Source organism: Corvus brachyrhynchos, unplaced genomic scaffold (genome assembly GCF_000691975.1).
Source record: "Corvus brachyrhynchos isolate BGI_N302 unplaced genomic scaffold, ASM69197v1 scaffold346, whole genome shotgun sequence".
In the NCBI taxonomy this organism is placed as follows: Eukaryota; Metazoa; Chordata; class Aves; order Passeriformes; family Corvidae; genus Corvus; species Corvus brachyrhynchos.
The window spans coordinates 3,931,041-3,945,016 of record NW_008238644.1 but is presented as its reverse complement, the minus strand read 5'-3'; the positions used below and the strand labels follow the sequence as shown (position 1 = coordinate 3,945,016).

Here is a 13,976-nt window from a genome sequence, read left to right as displayed (position 1 = left end):
TGACCCAGGCATAACACAGAGCAGAGAATGAAGGAGAAAAGTGTCCCATTATCAAGACTTACACAGCCTTTTAAAGATAATTTAACCAATGGTTACTAGAAACGTATATTATTTTCACTTTCCTACCAATTATTCAGTAACATGGGCAGGAACTGTGGAATTCTCTATCCAATCATTCCAAACTACTTCTACTGCAGAACATGGAGTAGTAGAAGAAGGAGAAGAAGGTTTAGAGAACAACAACAATCCTCCATTTTGATATTTTTTACTCTTACCTATTTACTACATAGAGAAGCCCAAAACCTCTGAATTTTTCACCCTGTGACAATCTTACATAGTAGTCTATCACCTAATTCACACCACCGTATTTTCTAGTTCTTGTCTGATCGTTGGTAATTTTTTCCAAGGTTGGAGGCTAAAACAGTGTTGTTCAGGGGGGTAAGAACCCTTAAAAACAGGCAGAGAAATATTCTTGGCACTCTGGGTTCCTACACTGAGGGACAGAGTGACATCCAGAGGGACCTGGACAAGACTGAGCAGTGGCCCATGGGAATCCCACGAGGTTCAACAAGGCCAAGGTGCTGCACCTGGGGCAGGGCAACCCCAGTATCAATCCAGGATGGGGGATGAACAGCTGGAGAGCAGCCCTGCAGAGAAGGACTTGGGGGTGCTGGTGGAGGAGAGGCTGGACACGAGCTGGCAACCAGAGCTCCTCACAGCCCAGAAAGCCAAGTGTGTCCTGGGCTGCAGCAAAAGCCCTGTGGGCAGCAGGGGAGGGAGGGGATTCTGCCCCTCTGCTCCACCCTGGAGAGACCCCACCTGCAGTGCTGCCTCCAGCTCTGGGGTCCCCAGCACAGGAAGGACATGGACCTGTTGGAGTGAGTCCAGAGGAGGCCATGAAGATGATCAGAGGGCTGGAGCACCTCTCCTAGGTGAGAGAGTTGGAGGTTTTAGTCTTGAGAAGAGAGGGCTCCAGGGAGGCTTTTTAATAGGGCTTGTAGCTGTAGGACAAGGGGCAATGGTTTTAAATTGAATGGTTTTAAATTGAAAGATTCAGATTAGATACAAGGAGGAAGGGTTTTATGATGAGGGTGGTGAGGTATCGGCACAGGCTCCCATCCCTGGAAATATTCAAGGTTTCCTTGTATGTTGGACAGGACTCTGAGCAACCTGATCTAGTTGAAGATGTCCCTGCTCACTGCAGGGGGATTGGACCAAATGGCCTTTAAACATCCCTTCCAACCCCTTCTGTGGTGCAGGACATTTCTCCTATGCTCATTCCTGGCAGACAGGCCCAGCAGGTTTTCCAAAGGACCAGCCACATGGCCTGACTGTGCTGCAGGGAACACGGGTGTCCCACTGCAGTCCAGCGTGCTGAGGGCTGGAGGGCAGAGAGCACACGGGTGCTTCTCCAGGCTGAGCAGGAGCTTCCCCAGGCTGTTTTCCCTTCATCCGGGTGCTGCTGCTAACGTGCCTGTTGTGGTTTTGGTTTAGATTACATCAACGCACACAACTTCCACCGGCCTGCCACGGCAGGGCACATGGGAAAGAAAGAGAATGGGCTGGTGGGTGGCTCTGCCACTGTCACCGGAGCAGCCGGCGCTTCAGCCACCAGGGCTTCGGACTCGGAGCTCATCCGCTTCTGCTACCTGCACATGCGAGAGCAGAGGAAGGAAAGAGAGAGTGGGACGGATATCAATGAAAACCTGATTTTTTTTGAGGAAACTCGTCCCAGGACCAAATCTGACCCCACTTCCAAAAGCTCTGGCCAAGGCTACAACGGGGCCACCAAGGAGTACGACCCGGATGGCCTTGAGCAAGACAGGCAGGCGAGCAGGGCCAGGGCACACACCATTGACACCCACCTGCGCAGCGACACCTCCCACTTCTACTGCGAGTCCTGCCAGGCCAAGATCAAGAGCCGGCTGGCCTCGGGCACGGCGGGCAAGCCTGGCAGCACCCGCGACAACATGGTGGACTTGATGTCGCTTCCCCCTCCCGGGAACGACGAGGAAGAAGACGAGACAACGTCCCTGCTCCCTGCCATCGCCGCCCCCCCTCCTGGCTTCCGAGACAACAGCTCCGACGAGGATGACCCCAAGCGCCGGGCAGCTGCCCAGAGCCAGGAGCAGGGCCGGCAGCTCTGTGGCATCCTCTACGACGAGATCCCGGTCACGCTGATTGACAACGTGCAGCCACGGACGGTCCGAGACCATGCCCAAGAGCTGGATGATGCCCTGGTGTCCACCCTGCAAGCGCTGGAAGCCCTGGCTGCTTCAGAGGATTGTCCACATCCCCCACCACAGCAGACAGCAGGTATTTCAGTGGCTGTGACTCCCTTTTTTCCCTATAGGCTTTCTTTCCTATTGTACATCCTTCCCTTTAGTCTCCTCCCATCCTGTAAGTGACTGTGAAGCAGCTTCTGGTAAAAACTATGTTGTGGCAACAGGCTCTAGCAGGAGCAGCCAAGTTGCTGCTCAGAAGATTTCTAAGAAGCTGAGGTGGGCTCCTCTCCCTGACAGTGGCTGAGGGAGTCTCGTGGTTATCCCATATCTGCCACAGTCCGCATGCCACGATGCTGGGACGAGTCACTAACAAACCAGTACTGTGAGCATGAGTTCCTCCCCACTGTGACCCCACTGTGCTGGGGCCTTTGGCCATCAGTCTTTGCAGGTTCCCACCCAGGTTTTGCAGTGTGTGAGCCCTTCACAAGGCAAACCAGCTGCCAGATGGGTGACTCTGGGACCAGCCTGCTGGCAGCACTGTCCTTTGTCCCTCTTCCCTCCTTGGTTGCCCTACTCACTATGGCAGAGTACCTGTTGCCCAGTTTTCCTTCCTGTCCCAGACACGTCCCTATAGCTCTGCTACCACCAACAATGGAAAGCTTCACAGGATCTTTTCCTGGGCCAGAAGCTCTTGCTGAATTGAGCTATCAAGCCAGCTCAATGCTGACAAGTGATCTCCCTTACAAGCCTTAACTCTTAGTTGTGAGAAGTCACAGAAGTTTCTCCAATGTGCCCTGCATTCCTGGGACCCTCCTGCTGCAAGGAGCTTCCCTCTCCTCCACACAGCACTGTGGTGTGAGGGTTGTTGTGGGGTTTTCTTTGTGTCCCTCCTCAGGTCTTATTGTCCTGGCTGCCATCACTCCTGAGTCATCCTTGGACTCTGGCCACGAAACGAACTCCTCAGAGCTGACTGATGTCTCAGAGATGGTCTCTGCTATGAAGCAGCATCAGAACGCAGCCTACTTCCTCACTCAACACATCAACAAAGAAAACCTCCTGGCCAGGAAGGACTTGCCTTTCCGAATCCAGAGCTGCGCTGCCCAGGCTGTTCTCACCTCACCCCACGCCCTGAGCCGCCAGGACCCGAGCCCTTCACTGAAGGCAGCCTTCTCTACCCAAAGTCCCAGCCTTACCAACTGCAAGAGCAAACAGGAGCAGCAGCACGGGGAGCGGAGCTGCACCTCAGCTGCCCAGCCGGGGCTGACCCCCCAGCTGAGTGAGCAGAGCAAGGGGGCTTCAGTGCCAAGCTCTGAGTGCAAAGGTGCAGGTCACACAAAAGCTTCCTTTGAGGTATCTCTGCATGCCACAGCAGCCCCAAGCAAGGAGCAGACACAGGATCTGCAAGAGAAGATGCCCAAAGAGGTGCAGCCGAGCTCCAAGCTCCTCCTGGATCAGAAAAGCGGTGTAACTCCAGCCATCGTTTCAGCTGCTCTGCAGCAGGTGGCAAATGCAAAAGCCTCAGCTCCCCAAGTGGTATCAGCCTTAAAAGAAGACCAGAACATGAATGGTACCAGCAGCTGTGCACCAGCCAGCAGCAAGCCTTTGACACATAAAGGAGGTCCACAAACTGCAGAGACATTATGCAACTGTCAGCAGCAGCAGCAGCAGCAGCTCTCTCCGCAGCAGCACTGTGAAGTTTCTCCAAGTCCTAAAGAAGCTCCTGGCAGTCAGGCTGAAGCGTTCCACCTCACCTCAGCAGGTGAGGAAATTACGTCCAGTAAGACGTTTGCCTCTAAAAGCTACCAGCAAAAAGTGAGTAGAGATGCTCCAGGAAAAGCTGCAAGTGGAGAGACAGGTCAGAAGGCAGGTGGGGAAGCCACAAGCCTCGTCTTGCAGAAACACACAGCTCCTTCAAACCAAGGACAGAAAATACAACAGGAAAGCTCGGCCAAAATCTTAAAAGCTGAGAGCAGCAATGTGCACCCTCCAGCACCTGGTAGCACTTTCAGGAGCACCAGTGAGGAAGCCAAAGGGCCAATCCAGCTGATGCCCAGATCCGAGAGCCTGCAGATTAGCACTGTGCCTTCCAAAAAAGTAGAAAAAGTCCTGGAGGTGACCCAACAAGATGCTGATGTCCCAGCTAAACCCAAAGCCCCAAAAGCTCCCTTCAGGCTTAGGAACCTGTTCTCTGCAACATTTCCCACCCGTCTGAAGAAGGAGACGGACGAGCGGCAGGCCCAGCTGCAGAAGGTGAAGCAGTATGAGCTGGAATTCCTTGAAGAGCTGCTCAAGCCAAAGAGCAAAGGTGACCTCCCGCCACAGGAATATCTGCACCCCCCTGCCCCTGGGCGCTGCAGCTGCCAGCTGAGGAGCAGTCCCGTACAAAAAGTCCCAGGGATGTCCAGGGAGCAAAGGCGCAGCTGTGACTGCAAGCGGATTTGCAGGGGAATGAGGCCACCCCCCAACCAGCTGGTGATGCCAGAACTGGAGAGGCGAGGCAGGGATAAAGTTGCAGATGACCAGAAGCAGGTAGAAGCCATTAGGCTGACAAGCATGAGCAGCCCTTCCAAAGGCAAACGGATACGATCCACAAGTTTAGAGTCCAGAGACTACCGGTCAGATCCAGAGAACGGCATGTCCTGTTTGGCAACGTGCACCTCCCGAGGGGAGTGCATGGGTGCACCCCACTACAGGAAGCTCTTGCGTCGCTACAGTGTCAGTGAAATAGATAAGACTGATAGGACATCCTTGTCCTCTGACATCTACCAGAACATCTACACAACCAAGCAGAAAGGTCCCCAGAAAGAGCCTGAGCCCAGCATCCTCTGTCCTGTTCTGAAGAGCAAAATCCAGGAAGCCGCTGGAGTGGCTGACCCCTCCTATGTCCAGATAGCACAGGACAAAAAGAACCACAAGGGTCCAGCAGTGTTCTCTGTCCAGGAGGAGATGTACCCAAGTCCTGCTGAGCTGCGGGATGAAGACATGGAGGATGAGAAGTGCTGCTCCATCCGGTACTGCTTCTACTACAGAAAATGCGATGTTGCAGATGATGGGAGTGAGAAGGATGAGCTGTCCTATTCCATCCCCATGCAGATACTCCCGGGAATGAAGCTGGACAATCAGATGGTCCCAGTCATGAGCAGGACTCTTCAGGTCCTAGACGCAACAGCCTGCAGCAGTCCCAATGAAAGCCAGACCCAGGAAATAGATTTAAGGACCTCCAGTTTTGAGGGGAGCTTGGCAAAGATCAACACCCTTCGAGGCCATGCCTACAGCTTCCCCAATGGGTTTCTGCAAGTGCAGCTGGACACCAACGAGCTCCTGACCATCCTGAGGCAGTGTGTGCTGAGCCCTGAGGTCCGGGACTGCAAACCCTACATCTCCCAGCTGGCTGAGTACAAGCAGGAGCTGGCCCTCAAGTTCAAGGAGTTCCGGGCGTCCTGCCGCCGCGTGGCCGCCGTCGACAAGAGTCCCACCCACATGCTCTCCGCCATCACGAGCAGCTTCCAGGTGCTAAGCAGCCTCATCGAGACCTTTGTGAGGCTGGTGTACGTCGTGCGCTCGGAGTCCCAGCGCCAAGAGCTGCTGACGAAGGTGGAGGAGGTGGTGAGAAACTACACCTTCCTCCTGAAGGCTGCTGAGGAGTCCACGGCCAGGATGCTGAGCCACCAGCAGACTGTGGAGCAGCTCGCCCGCCAGTCAGCCACGGTCGCCACTGTCATGAGCACTCTCACACGCTCCCTAAAGACGTTGATCAATAAGTAAAGCCAGCTGTGAAGACCAACAAGCCAGTGTGTGCCCTGCCATGCTCTCAAATCTCACAGGTCTGGTGAGGATGCGATGTCTGCAGGCCCACGTTTACTGGGGTTTGCGGTAGCCAAGACGCTCTTTGATCTCTGCAGAACGGATGGTTGTGTTGGTGATGGGTTTGAAGGGTGAATCCGTGGCCTAAAGCTGTGCAATCAGCTGGTCAAGGGGCTCAAGCAGCTTCTCTGCTTGTTCTCCCACTCTGGCTTGTTGGTGATGGTACTTGGGGGGCACAGGCACCCCACCTCCACACTAGTTTGGTTCCATGGGGTTCTGGGCCTTGCTCGTGCAAAGACCTTTGGCACAGTTTGTGGTGGGCCAGTGAGCTACCAGGAGCTGAGCTGAGATCTCCTGGCTTCTCTTGGGCAGTCTGGAGCCAAACCTGTGTCTTGCCACGTAAACAACTCTTCTGCCTCCAGGATCTCCCTGGCCCACAAACACAACGTAATTAGCAGCAGAAGGGATCTCTGGGGTGCAGCTGCTATGCTAGGGCTTGGGAAGTAGTCCTAGCATGGGCAGGTTGCCATAATCCTGAGACAGAGCTAGGGCACCCTACTGGGCCCTATTCTCTCTTCTTAGGCACCAGTGCTCTAGTCCTGAGCACAGGCACTGCCTTTGCCAAAGGCAAGGGCTTAATGCCTGCAGGCAGGGAGGATCCAGGGAACTACAGGCCTGTCAGTCTGACCTTGGTGCCGAGAAAGTCATGGAGCAGATGATCTTGAGTGCCATCACACATACAGGACAAGGGGATCAGGCCCAGCCAGCACAGGGGAAAGGCAGGTGCTGCTTCACCAGCCTGGTCTCCTTCTGTGACAAGGGTGATTCAGTGGGTGAAGGAAAGGCTGGGGATGTTGTCTGCCTAGACTTTAGTAAAGCCTTTGACGCTGTGTCCCACAGCATTCTCCTGGAGAAACTGGATGGATGGACGGGCCCAGAGAGTGGTGGGGAATGGAGTTAAATCCAGCTGGGGCCATCACCAGTGGTGTTCCTCAGTACTGGGGCTAGTCCTGTTTAGTATCTTTCGAGGGCACCCTCAGTCAGAGTGCAGATGACACCAGTTTGGGTGGGGGTGTTGATCTGCTGGACAGCAGGAAGGCTCTGCAGAGGGATCTGGACAGGCTGGGTCCATGGGCTGAGGCCAGTTGTACGAGGGTCAACCAGGCCAAGTGCTGAGTCCTGCCCCTGGGTCACAACAACCCCCTGCAGCTCCAGGCTGGGGCAGAGGGGCTGGAAAGTGTCCGGTGGGAAAGGCCCTGGGGGTGCTGGTCAAGGTGGGCAAGAGGCCAATGGCACCTGGCCTGTCCCAGCCATGGTGTGACCAGCAGCACCAGGACAGTGACCGTCCCCCTGACTGGGCACTATATCTGATGGGGAGCAGCTGAGGAGCTGGGGGGGCTCAGCCTGGAGAAAAGGAGGCTTGAGGGACCTTATCACTCTATAACTCCCTGACAGGAGGGTGCAGCCAGGTGGGGATTGGTCTCTTCCCCCAGGTAACAGGATGAGAGGAAAAGGCTTCAAGTTGTGCCAGGGGAGGTTTAGATTGGATGTAAGAAAAATTTCTTCACTGCAGGTGGTCAGGCTTTGGAACAGGCTGCTCAGGGAAGTGGTGGAGTCACCATCCCTGGAGGTGTTTAAAAGCCATTTAGTTGTGGCATTTGGGGACATGGTTTAGTGGTGGGCTTGGCAGTGCTGGGGGAATGGTTGGACTCAATAATCTTAGAGATCTTTTCCAACCTAAATAATTCTATGTTCCCCTTCTGGATGGCTGAATCCATGCTAGAGACCCTGCAAGGAACCCAGATTGGTTGATCTTTGACCACTGCAAGCCAGAAGCTGGGCTAGCAGCTATGGGGAGACCACTTTCACACCATTCTTCAGAGGTCAGGTTCATGCCCCCAAGGCTCAGCCCAAACCTTCTCCTATTTCCTCTCACTGTGACCATCAGAGAGGAGCCCCAGATCAGCTCTGACTGTGAGCCAGGCAGGGGCTGTCCTCCTTGCCAGGGTGTTGGGGTTCTTTTTCTGTCCTCACCAGGCTGACTGCCATAAGAAGCATTATTTAATTCTGTGAGGTGGTTATTTACTTGGAGTTGGGGATTTTTTGATTGTTTTGGGGTTTGGTTATTTTTTTAATTTCTAGGTGAACGGTAAAATGATTCCTATTTGTGTTCCCCTCCTCCTCCCAGTCTGGTAATAGACGCAATCAATGAGACGGCCTTAACTGGTGTTTCCCTGCAGCCACCTGCCCTCCAAAACAGAGCAAGGAGAGAAATGCAAGGTCACACATTGCATTGCCCTCCCTCTGCCACCCACTGCACTTCACATCCTGCCGGGATCCCGGTGCCTGTCCCCGTCACACCCCCTCCAGCCGGGCAGGAGGTCACAGCTTCGGCCTCACGGGAGCAAGGGCAGTTGTCCAACGCAGCCAGCTCGCCCCAGCCCCTGGGGATGATCAGGGATCTCCGTGCGAGCAGTCGCTTCCCATCTCTATTATTTTTGATAAATATGCACATTGGAAATGTCTTGTTCTTCCATAGGAGCTATGGAAATGCACAAATGTGCTTTTAACGTGCGCATCCTTGGAGTGCAATAACCTCCCCTGGCCCATGGCAGTCCTGGACTGGGGCCGTGGCTGTCAGCAAGGCACAGAGGATCCTGCTGTGGGATTTCAAGAACCATGTAGCAAATATCCAATGGAAGAGCCAATTGGAACTTCAGTCCATGGTGGGCAAGGCCTGTTACAGTGCTGAAGGCTGACAGGGAGACGTGTTTTCCCTAAGAATTACCTACTACGAAACTCTGAGTTTCTTCAAAGCTCCCCGTTATGCCTATATCATTCCTCCATAAATCTCTCAGTCTAATACAGAGGAAAATTTTTTTATTGTCTGTATATAGTATATATAAATAAAAAATATATAAATTATATCTATACGCAAATTTATGTCTTGTTTTACAAACAAGAAAGATTAAATATATTAATCTTAATATCCAAACTAGCATTTGTGTCTTTTTTAAAGAACTCTGTGGAAATGTAGCTATTCTTAGATGTACAAGACACTGTTTGTAAGCAAAACCTATTTTTGTTGCTGTGGAAATGCAGATTATCTCACACAGGTTTGAAACGAACTGTTTGACTTGCCAAGGTCACTTTTGTTTTGTTAATGGTTGTTTTGGCTTAATTCTCCCCCAGAAGGGGAAGGCAGCAGCAGTCACCCCTTCAGCGCTGGCACTGGGCACTGTGGCCACGCTGGGACACCCTCCTGCCCTAAAGCTGGGGAGAAAGGGGTGCTTTAACAAAGCCCTGCCTGATCCCTTTCAGCTGAGCCAAGGTGAGCACCCACTGACCAGCTCCAGTCTGTGTTTTCACCCAAGCCTTTCCCTGGCTCTCCTGCCTGGGAAGAGGTGACAATGTGGACCTGCCATCAGTTGCCTGATGGTTTTGCTGCCCTGTGGGCAGGCGTGTCTGCAGGGGAAAGCCCAGCAAAGCAGAATGCCACACCTGGGGAGAGATCTGAGCCAGGCAAACAATTTCCTAGCTACAGATGATATCCAATGTACACCTTTTTGCCTGGCACCACGAACTGCTCTCTGTTTATCAGGGAGGAAGGAGTTGATGTGTGTTCTCTCTATACATCCCAAAGCCTGCAGGAATTATAAAAGCCAAGTCTAATAAGGATCCAACACAAAAAAAAAACCCTATAGGAACTGGGTCATTCTCTGTACGGGGGTTGAATGTGTTGTCTAAAGCAAAGGCGGCAGCACTTGAGACTCACACACATTCTCTGTGCCTCCCAGGCTCGTTATTTTAATCTGCATCACACCATTTCCCATGCTGAACTAACGATGACACTGAATGGGACAAAACCCACCTATTTATAAAGCTGGATATGGATCAAAAACATGGAAAAGCCAAGAGGTTTGATAACAACCCCCAGAGCCCGAAAATGTTATTGAAAGCAGGCGGTTTAATCAGCGATTTCAGACTCGGTGCTTAGTACCATCTAGAGGGCAAGAAGCACACCATCAGAATGTTGTTATTTGTACAGGGATATTATCCAGGAGCAGCCAAATGTCCCTGTGTGAACAGAGCAGCTGGACTGGTGCATACCCCGAAGGATGATGTTGCCGTACTCGTCTCTTAGGTGTACTCCCTGAACTTACTGGGGACTTGTAAATACTCTCAAGGAAATAGTCCAGGTAAAACATTCTTGTTAATGGTTCTGAATCACGGATATTTCAAAAAACTGCACCTCAGTAACACAGCACAGAGAATTAAAAGTGGTTTTTCCCCCCAAATCTAGTTCCCATTTCACTGCCCATCTAGTTTATCTCCCCACAGACTGCCTGGTTCTCATTTAGCATCAGCAGTTCCTCACTTCAAAGCCACTGTGCCCCAGGAAGTCAAAGCAAGTCTAAATGCTGTGTTGTTTCCAGGTGTGTCTGCACAAAGATAAACCAATTTTTCTGCATCCCCTCCCACCAGAGCAATCTGTCTGAGAGTGGCAGGTTGTGTTTGCTGCCCTTCAGCACCTTCTCAGAGCAGCACCAACAGTACCTGCCCTTCTCACACTGCCTTCACCCCACATGTTTTGCTGTAGCCTCACAGCTGGTGCAGATTTCCTCCAGGACCTGCCCAGCTCCCAGGAGCATGGCTCAGCCACAGCATGCACTCCTGGGCATCTGATGTCCCTGCACCCCCATAGTCCACTCCCTCCCTTAATCTCCTCTCAAGGAGATCTCACCAAGGCTCTATCAGTGATGATGGATAGGAAAGGAACAGAATTTGGGCCTCTGCTGGTCCCTCTAATGCTCAGGAAACCAACAGAAGACCTGGTGTGCTGGTTTTGGCTGGGGTAGAGTTAATTTCCTTCACAGCAGCTGCTGTGGGGCTGGGTTTTGGCTCTGTGCTGGAAACAGGGCTGATAACACAGGGATGTTTGAGTTATCACTGAGCAGGGATTACACACAGCCAGGGCCTTTCCTGCTCCTCACCCTCACCCGTGAGGAGGTTGGGGGGCACAAAGAGCTGGGGGGGGACACAGCCAGGAAAGCTGAGCCCAGCTGAGCCCAGGGATATCCCAGACCATACAGCAGCACCCTCAGCACATGAAGCTGGGGAGAAGGAGGAAGGGAAGACATTCTGAGTTTGTCTTCCCAAGTCACTGTTCCACATGATGGAGCCCTGCCTTCCTGGAGCACCTGCCTGCCATGGGAGGCAGGGGATGAATCCCTTGTTTTGCTTTGCTTGCTTGTGCAGCTTTTGCTTTATCTGTTCAGCTGTGTGGTGCTGCTTTGCCAGCTGAGGTTTAACCTCACTACCTGGCTGTCAGGGGTTAAAGTGTCAAAGGCAGAGGCTGGAAAATCAGCAGGCCTCAAGCAGCAGTCCCAAGATAGGTTTTGTGTCTCCATGGACTTTGCTGGTCACTGTCAGCTGGAGACAACAACTGGGCACCGTGATTGAGAGCACTTTGAACTCTAATCCCCATGGCGGAGCAGAAGCATTCTCCTGTCGGGATTTACATCCTCTCCAAGGTCTTGGCAACACTACACAGGACTTGCAGGAGCCCCAGATACAACAGCAGAGTGAGCTGAATAGCTGGGACCCACTGCTGCTTTCATCATGCCCAAGGGAGCTGACAGTCAAATGGAAATGAGTAATGTCTAAATTTTATCCTCATTTAAAGCACAGTGTCTGGATTCCTGTGTGAAATATCCTAACAAATTCCTCACATGGCCAGTCACAGTGGGGCTGGGCAGGACACCTATGGCTTTATGTGGACATGGGAGAAGTCTGCCTGGAAACACAGGTATCTCAGCCTATTTACAGCACCCAAACATATCTAATATACATGAAAACAGCCTGTACACTTGATAGGAAATTTTTCCAAAGGTTTTTGTGTCAGGCCATGTAATTCCATGTCAGGGCATGAGCAGACACCTCATCCCACTGCAGCTGCTGCACAGCCTCCCAGGCTGGCTGAGAGGGTGCCCCTTGCTGTCACTTTTCCCCCACATACAGAATGGATGGAGGGGGCTTTCTGCAGCGGGAATATTAAAGTTATTAAAAAGCAAACACACCATGCCCGAAGTGGCAGAAATTCCAGTGCTGCCCCTCTAAGGTTTGTTGCCCATACCAAGGGCTGGTGAGAAGATGAAAGGACTGGGAACATGCACCAGGTCAGGACATTTTACAATGCTTTACTAAATCCCACTTTCAAAAAGCACCTGGGAAATACTCCTAAATCTAATGAATATTCACCTCTTCCTAAAGCAAGACAGCTAAGTCCTCAAACTTTTACCTGGGCTCCTTAGAAAGGCACAGTAAAAACGCCGAGTGGAAAGATCAGGAACACAAAGGGAACCAGTCAGCATCCTTTAAAAACGATCTCTCAGATCTCTACGCCTGTATTGTTGTCTAGTGGAGATTTGACAGTACCATTTATTTCCCAGCGTTTTCGCCTTTTCCTGACAAATGGTGTGCTTTTCCTTGGTGGGTGTGGTCCAGCGATGTCCTGTGCAACTCTGGTAATATTTACAGTGCTAAGGGTGAGCACCATTCCTAAACACTTTCCCCCTCTCCGCCAGCCTCTTCTTCTGCCCTCATTCCGGTGTCTCACCCCTTTTTGGCCTCTATTTCTCAGCCTTCCAAACTTTTTTGGCATTAATTTTGTTCTCAGCCTCTACTTTCCTATCCATCCTCCCACCCTATCTCTGCCTCTACTTTTCATTACCTTTTTTTGACCTCCACTCTTCTCCGGCTCCGACTTTCAGCCACCAAGGCAAAAGGGCAGAGCCCGGTGTTATTTCCATCGAGTGCCATTCATTAACAGAATCGGCTGTGAAGCATTGAAGTCACAAGGCAACAGAAAGAAATAACAGCCCTCAGCCACCGGCTTTTTGCATGAAAATGTGCTCTTGATTAATGGCTGGTGGTAATTGAGTGGCAATTGTATGCAGGAAAGTGCCAAGAGGGGAACATGGGCTACTTGTCTTGATTGACATGGCCATGAAATTCGATGCTATTAATGTGCTGCTTAAAACTTCCTGGAAAATGCATTCCCATCTTGCGACACACGAAGGTATTTCTGATTAATTGCATCTCCTTAGAATCAGGTAAGTAAAAACGATTTTTTTGCTGTTTGTGTGTTTTCAGGTTCTCAGTTGGACGGTAATTTAATTCAGTTTACAGAACTTGAGGGAACACAGCACCTCGGGCTATGAGCTTGTCCTTTCCGCTTGTCCAGGCCAGCTTGTGCTTGTCCGTACTGTAAACAAAAGGAAAATTAAATAAAATTCTTTAGATTGAAAGTAAGTAATTCAATTTATTGCATTTTGCTTTCAGAATGAAGCAAGCCAGCTGGAATGAGGTGCTTTAATTCTGAATAAGGGCATCCACACAGGAGTTCAGATACTCCAATGCACTTTCATGATCTGTGATCATTTCCCTGAGCATCCTTTGACAGAAAATCTGACTTCCAAGCCAGTGCGAGTTTGGTTTTCAATGGATGCAACCACGCAGTCTCCTTTCATCCCAAGAACCAGATAAACCTCTCACTCTTCAAAGCTGCTTCTCCTTGTCCCTGCATGGCAAAGCCAACTGCTCGTAGACAAGCTGTGGCTGAGGAACCTCCTGAGCGAGTTTTTGGCTTTGTTTAACTTAGACTTTGGTGCATTAAGAGCTTCTCCTTAATCAAATCCCTGAGGTTATCCTGTTCCAAGAGCTTTGTGAGTCGTTAGTGGAGGTGGACTTTTGTCCTCAGGAACAAAGCGCTGTCTAATCTACAAAGGCTGAAAGACTGAGGGAAGCAGGTGGGTGTGAAAACACACCTGGCCGCCAGCTCAGAAAGGGGAAAAAATAGCTTTGATTTTACACATAACAGGTTGCCCGTTCCTGGTTTTAGGATTCAGGAATTAATTCCTTTTTTTTTTTTTTTTTTTTGTGTAT

The 13,976-nt window shown here is 51.4% G+C and overlaps 1 protein-coding gene and 1 long non-coding RNA gene across 4 annotated transcripts in view; one reads left to right on the top strand and one right to left on the bottom strand.

Annotated features, from left to right (window-relative positions):
* Positions 1-6,476, top strand: part of FRMPD3 (FERM and PDZ domain containing 3) — a 31,356-nt gene extending 24,880 nt beyond the window's left edge. For all 3 annotated transcript variants that reach the window (XM_017737507.1, XM_008636199.2, XM_017737508.1), the window contains 2 exons: positions 1,495-2,316; positions 3,121-6,476. In XM_017737507.1, coding sequence (XP_017592996.1) covers positions 1,495-2,316; positions 3,121-5,990 — 3,692 coding nt within the window. In that variant the 3' untranslated portion in view covers positions 5,991-6,476. The remainder of the gene's footprint in view (positions 1-1,494; positions 2,317-3,120) is intronic.
* Positions 1,565-13,976, bottom strand: part of LOC108447460 — a 14,258-nt gene continuing 1,846 nt past the window's right edge. Inside the window, exons 2-3 of the long non-coding RNA XR_001863037.1 lie at positions 12,763-13,296; positions 1,565-1,649 (exon numbers count right to left, since the gene is read on the bottom strand). This is a non-coding gene — a long non-coding RNA (uncharacterized LOC108447460). The remainder of the gene's footprint in view (positions 1,650-12,762; positions 13,297-13,976) is intronic.